The sequence below is a fragment of the Xenopus laevis genome, chromosome 8L, assembly GCF_017654675.1.
Source record: "Xenopus laevis strain J_2021 chromosome 8L, Xenopus_laevis_v10.1, whole genome shotgun sequence".
In the NCBI taxonomy this organism is placed as follows: domain Eukaryota; kingdom Metazoa; phylum Chordata; class Amphibia; order Anura; family Pipidae; genus Xenopus; species Xenopus laevis.
In genome coordinates, this window is record NC_054385.1 from 29049346 (window position 1) to 29063790 (window position 14445).

General features: G+C 38.1%; 2 protein-coding genes across 2 annotated transcripts in view; both read left to right on the forward strand.

The window, feature by feature from the left end:
- LOC121396951 (threonylcarbamoyl-AMP synthase-like) overlaps positions 1-4402 on the forward strand; it is a 75088-nt gene extending 70686 nt beyond the window's left edge. Inside the window, exons 6-9 of the mRNA XM_041572610.1 lie at positions 1249-1411; positions 1793-1958; positions 2904-2998; positions 3213-4402. Coding sequence (XP_041428544.1) covers positions 1249-1411; positions 1793-1958; positions 2904-2998; positions 3213-3304 — 516 coding nt within the window. The 3' untranslated portion in view covers positions 3305-4402. The remainder of the gene's footprint in view (positions 1-1248; positions 1412-1792; positions 1959-2903; positions 2999-3212) is intronic.
- The window catches only part of XB22063314.S (provisional ortholog of yrdC N6-threonylcarbamoyltransferase domain containing S homeolog), a 55678-nt gene that overhangs the window by 752 nt on the left and 40481 nt on the right, over positions 1-14445 (forward strand). The gene's annotated exons all lie outside the window — the stretch shown is intronic.

The window sequence follows — 14445 nt, forward strand, 5'->3', positions numbered from 1 at the left end:
ACTGCTGCTTCTCAGAAATGATATGAAGAATTAATGAACTGATTATTTTTGTTCTGTTGTAGTTTGTATTTGTATTGATTGATAATATTGATTTTATGTATTGTGTTTTGTAGAAGCAAGAGCCACAAAAATGAAGGAAGTTGTAAGCTCTTGTATCTTACCACAGTCCCACCGTACAAGCAGTTTGAGGACAATTGCTAATATGCTTGATAATGGAGGAGTGTGTGGAATTCCCACTGACACTGTCTATGCCCTGGCAGCTTCCTGCAAGCACCCAGAAGCTATCAACAGGATTTACTCCATCAAGGTAAGTAGCCATCATGAACTGTAAGTGATTTTGTCTACACGCAACAAAATATTTATAGGGATGGATGAGCTGGAGGAAGCTCCTGGAGTATAATTCTCACCAATTCTCCTACTGAAAGAAATGCTGTCCCTAAGCATCATGCTAGCCAGAGTGTGCTCTAACTGTATCAGAACATATTATCTAACTCATATTAAATGGGTGATTCAACCTAAGTTAAGTTTTAGTATATTATAGAATGGCCAATTCTACACAACTTTTCAACTGGACTTTATTTTTTTTCTTTACTTTTTCTAATAATTTCACTTCTTTTTCTGACTCTTTTCGATTTTGAATGGGGGGTCACTGACCCCATCTAAAAAACAAACACTCTGTAAGGCTTCAAATGTATTGTTATTGCTACTTTATATTACTCATCCTTCTATGCAGGCCTTCTCCTATTTATATTCCAGTCTCTTATTCAAATCAATGCGTTTGCTAGAGTAATGTGGACCCTAGCAACCAGTTTTCCGAAACTGCAAACTGGAGAGCTGCTGAATAAAAATCATAATCACTCAAACTATAAATAATAAATTATGAAAACCAAATGAAAATTGGCTCAGAATATCACTCACTACCCCATATTAAACATTAACTGAAAGGTGAACAAACCCTTTAATGTGTGACCTGTTAAAAGTGACTTTAACAGACCATAGCTAGGTTGTAGAGTCAATAAATAATGAAAGTTTTCCTTTGGTTGAGTTACAGAATAGTTGTAAGAATAGTCAGTGGAGGGGTAACAAGCAATGATCATGGGATTAGAGAAGAATGGGTTATACAGGGTGATACTGAAATGCAGAATTTAACATGACTATAAAAGGTGCAGGAAACATCTGCATGACTGCATACACTCTCCGGGAGAAGTATAAAGCTAAATATTCTATATATGTTGGCTTCTTTTATAGGAACGTCCATCGGAAAAGCCTATCTGTATCTGCATTTCCAACCTTGACCAGCTGAGGGTCATCAATCCCCCGTTCAGCCCCTTGCTGTGGAACTTCATGGATCTTGTATACCCTGGAGGCATAAGCTGCATAGTACAGAAAGGAGAATGGCTTAAAAAATTAGGTATGTGAATATTTCTTTTTTTTTTTCTGTTGAACATGGTCACTTTCACAAAAAATCAGTTTTGTGAATTTTAAACCTAACATATACCATCAAACATTATGACCATCAAAGCAATAAAAACAAGAACAGGCCAATTGATAAACACAAAATGATTGGCTAAATTAATAAACACAGTCAGTAGTAATTTATTTTTAGGAGATTTTATTGGCAAATGAACATCTGGGATTTATTCTGATTAATTGTAAGTCTTCCCTTTTCACCTCAGTAGGCAATCTCCCTAATATATCTCATTTGGCAATTGGGAATCAATATATTTCTAATAGCGGACATCACTTCAACAGCCACAGGACTTTTACTGATTATTCTTCAATTGTGTTCCAGGTGTCGGTCCTGCCTATGAAACAGTCGGAACTAATGACTCCATCATGATAAGGGTCCCAGACCACACAGTCACCGCTCATCTCACAGACATGACTGGGCCTTTAGCTATCACGTCGGCCAATCCAAGTGGAGAAAGTGATAGCACCCATCATGATATGGTGATAACGTAAGTGAGGTCAAAATGTAGCTAAATCAGATATTGGACCTATTATCCAGAATGCTCGAGAGCTGGGGTTTTCCTGATAAGTGATCTTTCCATAATTTTCAACTCCGTACATTAAGGGGGTTATTTACTAAAAACTAAAACTCGATTCAATCTCATTTTTAAAAAAAAGTTGACCAAACTCCCTACCATGAAATTGAACTCATTTTTCAATTATTTTTCTCGACAAAGTCAGATTGACAAAATGTTGCAACAAAATCGAGCATCAATTTGTATTGTACGATTGACATTCCAAAAACTCCACTTATCAAGAAAGAACTGTAGGGACATCTGCCATTGACTTCCACATGACCTTGACAGATTTTAGATGAAGTATTTTTAGCAACTTTGGGATATAATAAATCTCTAAAAATAAAACTGGTCTACGGAAAATTCAAGTTTCCCCTTAAAAACCTTAATAAGATAAATTTGAGGCTTAATAAATGGGCCCCTAAATCTGCTTAAAATGAATAATGATGCCTTTGTTTGGATCAAGTTCAAGGTACTGTTTCTTTATTACAGAGAAAAAAGAAATCAATTTTAAAAGTGTGGATTATTTAATTGAAATGGAGTTTATGGGAGATGTCCATCCCGTAATTTGGAGTGTTCTGGATAACGGGTTTCCGGATAACGGAGCCCATACCTGCACTATTACAAATATTGGCAACATATGTACGATTATGTAGCAACGACCATGTTAAAGTTATAAAACATGGGTACCAAAGATTTAGCAACAACCAAGCAGCCCTCATTTCATTTGTGTACTTATAATGCATTTTTGTTGTCTACTGAATACCCTAATAATAGAAAACATTTCTGAGAAGGACTGCCAAGTGGCAAATGCTCAATTCTGACTTTTTTTGCCTAGAGGAACTGTCAATTTATGTGCAATCTCTGTATTTTCCTTAGCCGACTGAGTGATAAGCTGGATGCAGTTCTATGTGATGGATACTCCAATGAGCTTGTGGGGTCCACAGTTGTAAATTGCACCAAAATAAATGAAGGTGAGTATTACACGGAGAGAGATTCCATCCTGAAATCCTATCAGATCTCAGTCAGTCTTTCCAAATTGAAATATTCCAAAGCACCTCTTGAAGCTTGGTTGGGGCAAAATTATTCTTTCTAACCATATGCAGCTCTTCTGTACCTTGACGGAATATTTCAAGATGTAGCTGCTTCATAGAGGTGATTATAATGGACCCTGTTTTTCTTTTTTAGGCATCATTAAAATCCTGCGTGAGGGCTGTGTGCCAACCACTAAGATCATGCAACTATTTGAGAGAGCCAAGAACACTCTGGGGGTTTTGTAGAAGCACAATAATAGATGTCTTGGAACCTAATGATATGTATTGGAGCCCTGCTGGCAGGTCTCAGGAAACTGGAACTACTTGGAATGGTCATTTATTTAACTGTTTTTCTTAAATTCATATTTATTTATCTTTGTGCTGTATAATGTAAATTGTTTTATGGTAGAACACTACCCATGTTTACAGAAAGTTAAATGTGTTTACATATTGACAGTGACTTATTTTAAAATTAGCTTTTATACAAAATTATATACAAATGAATTTTGGAACCAATTAGCAGGTTAAGGACATTTGAAAGCAACCCATTTTTTCTCTGTTCCCTATTGTGTATAGCTGGAAAAATCCAATTGGTCCCATTTTTATGTGGAAATGTTACTGTCCAGCTCATAAGGACAGTCGTAATTCTACATGTACATGTCTGTAGTTCTGTGTTCTATGTTCTATTTATTAGAGTTTTCCCTGTTTATATATGGCATATAACATATATAGATATAATCTATGGTGCTAAGACAAAAGTTCCATTATGCTAGTGCTATAATACATTTCTGATGAGTAATTACCTTCTGCTGTGTGGTGAAAAGGGATGGCTAGATTACCCTTATTGGCATAAGTCATCCTTAAGGTGACCATTCCTACCATTTTCTATAAAACAGTTTGGAAAACCTCTATGTTCATAGATCAGAGGGAATGTAGACTTGTAAAACATGCAAGGGATCATTTACTGCAACCCCAGATGCAAGTGCCAGAGCACTGGGGGTAAAAATGTGTAGAAAGTGCAGGGCAAGGGGCAAAGTACAAAAACATGGTGAATTGTGCCATTTTTTGGCACTTTGCTCACTATTCTGCACTTAGCAGGTGTCATTCCTTTTCTCCTTCATTCCATAAATGCTGCTCCCATTGACAGGAACAATGGCTAGTGTTAATTTACCTCAAAGCTGTATGTTAATTCTAATTTATTTCTCTTTGTTTTCTCATTTGTCTCTGTTTGTTAATTGTAACAATTTATTGTTGACTGAATTGTATTCATTCCTAAAATCTTTGAAACCATATTTGTTAATGTAGTAAAAACATGGCAAATAAAGCGTTGATTTAAAAAAACAATGCAGACTTTGTGTAGCAGGTAATATTATATTTTTTATGGAATCCCCTCTCCTTTCACTTCAGCAGGAGCCCTCCACTACCAGCCACCAGGTCATAGGGGTAAATTTATCAAAGAGTGAAGTTCCGCCACTAGAGTGAAATTCCGCCACTCTCAACTCATTTCTATGGGATTTTGAAAGGCGTATTTATCAATGGGTGAAAGTTCACTATTAACTTCACTCTTTGATAAATATACCCCTTAATGTGAGAGGACCAAGGAGAGAGTTCTGGGCAGGCAAGGGAACCTTATGTGCAAAGGGAATGGAGAATAGGAGCATGGTTAAAGGACAGGCAGAGTCAGTACCAAACAGGAAACACAGTACAATATCAGGAGGTGGGAGCGTCGTCGAGGTCACAGGCCGAGTCACATTTTCAAGACAGGATCCAACAGAATAGTCAAAGCACAGGCTGAGGTTAGGGTCAGGCAGGGTCAAGAAAGGATAGAAACACTAGAGATCGCATCCAGGAACTATTGGAATAGACCTATGTTGGGCAACAAGTAACTGAGTGTCGGTTCTTTAAATATTTGAATGTCATGGCAATTAGCGATGATGCCACATGCAGCGGCGTGTAAGCCTGAAAGCATACGAGGCGCACTCGCCATTGCTAACTAAGATGCAATGGATCGCGAATTGGGGCGCAGGGAAGTAGGACACAGCGGGCCATCCCTGTTGCACCCACACTAGACCACCAGGTACTTTCCTCACAGCAACATTCAAATATAAAAAGAGCAGAGGAGCAACACAAGCATGAAAAAAAGCTCGTAGGTGCCCCTATGTGGGCTGGCAGCCTACAGGAAGCTCTGTTTGCCAGTACATCTTGTTTTTATGCAACCAAAACTTGCCTTTAAGCCTGAAATTGAAAAACAAGCACCTGCTCTGAGGTCACTGGGAGCAACATCCACTGGTGAGTAACATGTTCCTCACTTGACACTGGTTGGGAATCACTGCACTAGCCACTTATCAGTGAATCTTCTCCATGTTCCCCATGTGTTTGCTAATTTATTAGTTATTACCCAACCACCACCCCATTTATTCTGCCATAATAGTATACACAAAGTGGCAGGTGAAGGCAGGACCTTTGGCAGAAATATATTTGGGCTGTGTCCTTCTGCTGCCATTAATATTAATTGAGACATCCTAGCATAGTAATTGAAACAAACATGTGCTTGCAAGGTTCTTAAAAATGCCTACTGTCAATACCATTGATAACAGTGATTTGGTTCATATATGTGCTAGTGTGTGTGTGTGTATATATATATATATATATATATATATATATATATATATATGTGTGCATAATATCCTTTATTTAGTTAGGCCCTTAGGTGCCAAGTGTAGAGTGTTCAAACACTTCCCTGCACTTGCGGAACATTTGTCTATGAAGTGCTTTGTTACATGTTGGATGAAGTCAGAGTTCTAAATAATTAGGCAAGCTAAAACACCCAGGTAAGTAGTTTACTGAGAGAGAGAAATTAATAATATGAAAAACATAAGAAATCTGCAGTTATACAATAAAAAGGTTAGAAATGTATTTCTCCAGTAAATGCCCATCTAGCAGACCCCATGCAGCTTCTTTTGCACTTTTTTTATTCAGTAGTGCAGACTGAGATAGAATTATAAGGGCAAAACCAAAAGGCAATGGTGGCAATTGCACAATTACACGAAGACAATGTTCTGCTTCTGAAAGATATTAGATGCTATTTTCCGCCCACCGCTCTTTTAAAAAGAAAGGGTTCTCTCAAGGTTTGAGTTTAGCTTTTTCAGCCTAACTTATCAAGAGGCTTGATAATTCCTGGACTATTAACCAGTCTTGTATAAGTTCACAACCTTCTAAGTGGCCATACCAAGGAAAAGTGTTTTGAGTCAGTATCTGTGATGGTCTCTCAACACACTTTCATATAGTTTGCTGTATGATGCAGCCTTCTTTACTCATTATACTATATGAGTACTTGTACAACATTGTAACATTGATCTGTCATCAATTTGGGATCTCTGATAACTCTGAGCCATTGCCCTATCTCCAGGATAAAGCAGGACATCTATTGGATGGTTTATTGGATGGTTTTTATGGGGTGCCTTTTGTCCCAAATACATTCTGTATACAAAACTATCCCTAATACACAGAATGAATGTCTCTCATGTTATATAAGTATTTGTGACCATACACAGAGAAAACAAATATACAAAAGACTTATTTCTATTAAAGAATGAAAACAAAATCTGGTTAGTGCACAAAAGGATGTCATTATATCACAAACTCCATTCTGTACAGTTTAACAAGCAATCTGTCGCACAAATGTATAACCTCCATGTAACGGACACACTTATGTGCAAAGTTACTAACAGAATGAATTATGTAAAAACAAAGTTGGACATAATAAATAATAGTGTAACTAACTAGTGCTTGTCAAGCTAGATTTGATTGACAAAATAGATATCTGTGACAGAAAGCAAGATTTTATAGTACAGGATTCATTCTTTCCACAAAATGACAGTTTTGTTTCACAAAACAGATGAAATAACCATTCTGTGAAGCAACACTGTCAGTCACATTCCTGAACCAATAAGAACAAAGCTTATTGCCATATACAAACAAGATGAGAAGTGGCCAGCTCTGCTCCACATGGCTAAGGCAAAGTATCTGACCTGCTATAGAGGGCGCCCTCTAATGTCTCCTGTGCTGCATAGTAATAAACATGAACAAACCTTTCCTAAAAGAGCTGCTGTTAAACACTACAGGTTCATAAATGGAAGTTTTTACAAATGGCTGAGAAATATAATGCTGCACTTATAATGATTGTAGAGAGAGAAAAGTATGCAAAACTTATATAAATATGATCATTTTAGGTGATATGGCTATTCTTATTGTAGTAACCTGCTTGTATGGCCATTTTGGTTAAGGGCATTCCTGCTGTTTTGCCATTATCTTATGACTCACTCCTGTTGCTCTTCCTGTCTAAGCTGAGAGCAATAATGGGACAGGCCACACCCACCTGCGATATTGTATTAAATGTACCAGAAGTTATTTTGCTTGTCTGGCTGCTTTGCCTGACTCTCAGAGTCAGTTATAAGTTTTGTATATGATAGTTAGACTCCAATGTCTCCTCCTAGCTGTAATCTTATTTATATTTATATAAGTTTTGCATACTTTTCTTTCTCTACAATCATTATAATTGCAGCATTATATTTCTCAGCCATTTGTAAAAACTTCCATTTATGAACCTGTAGTGTTTAACAGCAGCTCTTTTAGGAAAGGTTTGTTCATGTTTATTACTATGCAGCACAGGGGACATTAGAGGGCGCCCTCTATAGCAGGTCAGATACTTTGCCTTAGCCATGTGGAGCAGAGCTGGCCACTTCTCATCTTGTTTGTATATGGCAATAAGCTTTGTTCTTATTGGTTCAGGAATGTGACTGACAGTGTTGCTTCACAGAATGGTTATTTTATCTGTTTTGTGAAACAAAACTAATTTTGTGGAAAGAATGAATCCTGTACTATAAAATCTTGCTTTCTGTCACAGATATCTATTTTGTCAGTCAAATCTAGCTTGACAAGCACTAGTTAGTTACACTATTATATATTATGTCCAACTTTGTTTTTACATAATTCATTCTGTTAGTAACTTTGCACATAAGTGCGTCCGTTACATGGAGGTTATACATTTGTGCGACATATTGCTTGTTAAACTGTACAGAATGGAGTTTGTGATATAATGACATCCTTTTGTGCACTAACCAGATTTTGTTTTCATTCTTTAATAGAAATAAGTCTTTTGTATATTTGTTTTCTCTGTGTATGGTCACAAATACTTATATAACATGAGAGACATTCATTCTGTGTATTAGGGATAGTTTTGTATACAGAATGTATTTGAGACAAACGGCACCCCATAGGTTTTTAGGTAGGGGTATAGAGGGTAGCTATGCAAGAAATAGGGGCATAATTTGGGAGTAGTGGCTGCATCATCAACCACAACATTTGCAATATAATTCCCTCACTTCAAAATTTACAGTGCCTTTTGCATATATGATATACCCAGGACTGGCCTCTCAAGCAATCTGTCTTCATAGCACATAAAATAGCAAACACCCTCATGTTAATCTCTTTTAATTACCCAGATTTACAATTAATCCACACCTTCTGCTACAAATGATACATTTTACCACCTGTTACATGATATAATTGAAAACATAAAATAACTCTCCTGTCAGTGAAAGTAGCAGGGTTTTCTCAGAAGAGATAATGAAGCCCTTGTGCATTGTGAATGTGTATGGAACTATTTTAAGTACATATTTTTGAGTCATGTGTTTTAATACAAAGAAAAAAATCAGTTCATTCTATTTGGGGATATTAAAATAATTATAGAGGTCCAAAAGATGAAAAGGCCTTGATGTGAATGAATTCCACATTGTAAGTTTGGTTTGCAGTTTGCCAACGGTTCAATATTTATTTACACTGGTGTTCCACTTAGCGTAATATCCCCCCTGCCCATTGTTGCTGTGAGGATTCAGCACGCATGAACGCGCACGCCAAGACGAACGCCGGCGCAAACGCGCGTTCGTCATGTCGCACGCCGAAACGGACACAGCCGAAAAAACGCCCACTAGCGTGAACATGCGCGGCGTGATGACGCGGGACGCAGGCGTCATTACGTTTGGCGCCAAAGTACCCCTTTAAAAGGACGCTCAGGGAAAGGCTCTGTGCTTGTTGATAATTTAACCTGCTCCTGAACTTGTGAACCCTGACTTCTTGATTTTGGTTTTGACTCTGGCTTTGGATATCGACTTTTGACTGAACTCTGCCTGCATCTGACCTTGGCTTGCTTTCCCGATTACGACTGAACTCCGCCTGCACCGACCACGGCCTGCCTTCCGACTATTCTTCTGCCTACTCCCTCTGATTACTTGTCTGCTACAGCTGGTGACACTCCTGCTGGACTTCGTTCTCCTCACATCTGGACTCTGGACAGGGAGGCCTGACAGTTGCACTATGCTGGTGATTTTCCTTGAGTAATAAGTAGACAAGGGCTCACTGATGAGTAATAGTAATGTTATTGTTGCAGACAATAGAGCTGTGTCCTATGACCTTAATTCAGTTTTTAAGTCATTATTATTATCGTTATGATTATTAATGCTGAGACCAAGGTGTATATTGTTGTTAGAAATGGCTTCTGTTTATAATTCAAATAATGTTTGATTTTTTTGAAATCCAATGAGTGAAAATCCCTCTGAGAACCATCTTTGTTTTTATGAGAGGCAGAAAAAGTAGCTGAAATGCTATGAGATTTTGATTAAAATGAGGTGATAAGCATTCTGAAGAATGGTGAGGAATTTGAAAAAATCTAGTCAGGAGTCGCAGTAAAAACTTCTGTATGATTTAGAGCATGGATTTACCCATGAGCCACATAAAAAAAAATGTAGAGGCTAGAGAGCAACACAAGCATGCAAAAAGTCCCTGGTGGTGCCAAATATGGACTGTAATTGGCTAATGGTAGCCCTATGTGGATTGGCAGCCTACAGGAGGCTCTGTTTGGTAATACACATGGATTTTATACAACTAAAGCTTATCTCCAAGTCTGAAATTGGAAAATAAGCACCTGCTTTGAGAGCAACAGCTATGGGGTTGGTGAGCAATATGCTGCTCATGAGCCATTGGTTGGGGATCACTGCTTTAGAGCATATGAAATTTTGAAGGCAAGTTATCAGAGGATTCACCCTCAATCAGGCAGAACATGGCAAATTGTGATCAAAGCATATACAAACCTCATTAGCAGAGTCCTGTGATTCCAACTGGTTCAAGCAATGACAATGATGGCTTTGTGCTTTAAGCATAAGACAAAAGACAGGGCTGGAACTAGAGGTAGGCAGAAAAGGCCTAGAGCACAATGATGGCTCTTCTGCCTACCATCCCCTAGTGTGGCTCTTCTGTAAGTCTGGCATACTGAATCTCCCCACATCTAATGTGCTGCTGTCTCACTCATAGGTTTGGTGCAAACTCACTTGGTTTTGTGCACAAGTTGCACATATGTCGGAGGGGCTTGCATTAAGCACCCTCATGCCCAGCACTGCCAGAGGGAAAAGTATCTGTACACAAGTATGTATAGCATGGTCTGCATACATGGACAAGCTCATAAGTAGTAGCTCATAGTTAACAAGCAGCAACATCCAGAACACAAAGAAGATGGGGTCAGGGCAGGCTTTTTTATCGATCCCAGACATAAATAGTAATGATAATCATTGGATTATTTACAGATTTCCATAATGAGGTGGAAGGTGGAAACAGAGGAGACAACGGCTGAAGTGAATACTTTTCAAGACTATTCACCAAACCAGACTCAAGAAGCCTCCACTGGCTTAATAGGAAAATGCCATAAAATACTCCTGCACAGTCCACCAGGGTTCCAGAACGGGCAGGCCCAAATAGGTTGCTGAGAAGTTCTTGCACTTTACTCTCGGTTCATAAATAAGTCTCATTTGGTTTTTAAGTCTCCCAGTTAACAGTATAGTGATTAAGGCAGGCAGCTAATTTAGTCACATTGGTGTTGGTGAAGGGGAGCCAAATTCCTTCTCTGACCATTATAAATAGATTTGAACTCTCACTAAGCCAGTTATTAGGGCTGCACTGTGTCAATTGACAGAAACCATTCACTTCTTATCATCACTACCAGAGGGCCGGGGGAAACTGAAAATAAATGCATTCAAATGCAGTTGTGACACATTATCCTAAATAACTTGCATATAAATAGAAGTACTGCATATGACTGTAGGAATTCACCCGTATCAGTATTTATCAATATAAAAATGAACATATGTGACTAATTGTCCTGGCCTAGTTGGACAATCTTGTCTAATGATATGTAATCAAAAGCATATAGTTTGGCATTAAAGTTTCCCTACAGATGATACAAGATTAGCAGGTGTGTCAGAATTTGAAATAATGCTTCCTACAGTATGCAGAATTAAGCACCACAACCACGTATTGTCTCAAAATGAAACATATATTAAGGATCTTGCGTGTCTATCCTGGCAGAATGGAAAAACTGAATTGTACACAGCTTGGCAGATACCCAAATAACCTATACTGATATACAACTTCAACCTGTTTGGAAAGTGATGGAAATTATTTGTGATATAAAATATCACTAAAGCGCCTGATTAAAGGGGTAGTTCACCTTTAAATTAACTTTTAAAATGATGTAGATGGTGATATTCTGAGACAAAATGCAATCAAAAATGCAATTCTTTTTGTTATTTGCTTTGGAATTATTTAGCTTTTTGCTTAGCAACTCTCCAATCTGGAATTTCAGCAGTTTTAAGGAGGCTAGGGACCAATTTAGCCTAGTAGCCGGGCAGTGGTTTGAAAGACAGGCTGGGATATCACTTGGAGAAGGCCTGAAAACAAAGATAAGAAATAAGGAATTATAATAACAATACAATTGTAGCCTCACAGAACAATAGGTGGCTTTAAAAAGGATTCTATAGAGAAGAAATCCTTGACAAAGGGGCGTGACCCCGAAACGTTGCTCACTTCCGCATTAAACGTGTGAGGGGTTCCTTGCTTGCAGCAGCCTGTGTGCCGTGGATTTCTTCTCTATTGATTCAATTGTGAGGTGGCCGAACCTCTACCACTGAGCACCAGACTTCGCATTTTACACTGGGTGTGCGAGAGCCAGCTTTTGTTCTACAGCTTTTGTTCTTTAAAAAGGATTCTGTCACAGGAAAACGTGTTTTTACCAAATGCATCAGTTAATAGTGCTCCTCCAGCAGAATCCTGCATTAAAGGAGAGAGCTAGGCTTTAAAGGCAAACTAAAGTCTAACTAAAAAGTCTAGCTAGAAATGTTGTACATTATGTTTTGTGCTTCTGTACCAGCTCAAGACAACCACAGCCATTTAGCAGGGAAGATCTGTGTCTCCAAAGATGCCCCAGTAGCTCCCCATCTTCTTTTCTGCTGATTCACTGCACATGCTCTGTGCTGCTGTCACTTACTGAGCGTAGGGACCCACTCACAATATACAGTACACATAGAATAGAAATGTGACAATATAAGGCTGATTAGTAATTAATACAGATAATTACTACATGGCAGCACAGAACCCATTGCAACTAGCATCAGAATTGAATTATCAGCCCTTTAGCATCAGCATATATAACAGACTAACCTAATTTTCTGCTTGATAATTTGCGACATCCCCTAAGCTTAGCTTCTCAATAGCTGCTCAGAGGCCACTGAGCATGTGAGTGTCACAGACACTTTCCGAGATGGTGACCCCCTGTGACATGTGACTGTATGCTGGTATATCAAATATCTCATTTTTAAGCCATATGATTTTTTGGGTTTAGTTCTCCTTTAAAATCAAACAGATTTTGGAAAACATTTGACCAATTTTTAGAATATATTTGTGGCTTCATCTGGGTTGCTGCAATTCCCATGTCAGCAGGAAATATCTATAAAGAAGAGGGAAGTATGTAGTAAGTAGATACATCTTGTAATTTCATACCTGGCAGATCTCCTTGTTTTAATGCTTGCATGGAGCACTCTATTTCCTGGTATTCATGTGACTGATTCTATTTCCTATTTGGCAAACAGCAGAAGCCGTGTCATGCTTTATGGCTGAGATTCTCAGCATCAGAACCTGTATCCCACAAGAGCGTTTACTGAATTATATGAGTGTCATCTACCTGAACTTTTCAGCAGTGGAATAACAAGTAATTGGACCCCACAGCAACACCATTGGGCCCCTAAACGTATGCAGTTGAGAAGTAGTTATGCAAAACAGTTTGTTACTTTAGTATAAACTTACAAAAGTTACATACCAAGTGATGACAACACAGAGAATTGACAGGGGCATGTACTGTAGATTGGTAATGTTTAAACATAGGGAAAACTCCACTGACCCCCCCCAATGAACTGGCTTATTAGCAAATTAATTAGTGGAACTATTTATATTAACTGGTTATTGCAGAGTTACGCCCCGGCTTTTCAGTAAAAAGATTAGTGAGTTTGAGCTGTATAAAAAAAACACATGTATAAAGTTGAACCTTTAGTCGTAGCAAAGCCCTCCTGCCTTCTAGCAGATTGTTTGTATAGCGCACAAGCGGCATAGTCAAAAATTTCGTTACTACATGATTGTGTTCATGGGGGGGAGACCAGATACATAACTTGTACAGGGCCCCAAAGTGTCTAATGATGGGGGCCTGTAGGATTGAAGGAATAATCAGAACTGGCCACGTAAGATATGGATAATGTTTTTAATGGAAAAATAAGATTTATTATACCTCATTCAAATCATGGATTCTAGTTTGATCAGACTTTTTTATTTAAAAAAAATCTGAAAAATTCAGATTTTGATAAATTAAATGTTGTGCTTTTTAATGTTTAGTTCTTATTTTAATTAGTGGTAAGACTAGAATTAAGTGGGCTCCACAGCACTTAATTCTGGGGATTTAATAATAATCCTTGGATCTATCTGCGCTAAATCCTTCGACTTCGATATTCGAAGTCGAAGGATTTTAATTCCCATTCGAATATCGAGGTTAATTAACCCTCGATATTCGACACTTAGTGAATCGGCCCCTTACTGCCTGATCAAGGTGCGCATGAGTGAGTTCCAGCAGGGCAACATTTGCATCCCTCCAGACAGCATCAGGGAGGCCTATTTATTAATGGTCAGATTTTAGTAGTTTTAGAGGTTTTTGAAACCACGACTAAACTTAGAAACACCATGGGGGTTATTTACTAAAACTTGAGTTTATTAATTTTTTTATTAAAACAAAGTTAACCAAACTCCCTTCCATAAATTGAACTCATTTATCAATAATTTTTCTCAAAAAAGTTGGAACGAATATATATGCAACAAAATCAGGCATCAATTTGTATTGTATAATTGACGCTCTGAAAACTAAATTTTATCGAATTGTTGCTGCAAAAACTCAACTTTATCGGATTATCTGACAAAAACCCAGACTTTATTGGAGTCTCCCGCGCAGATCATGATGTCAA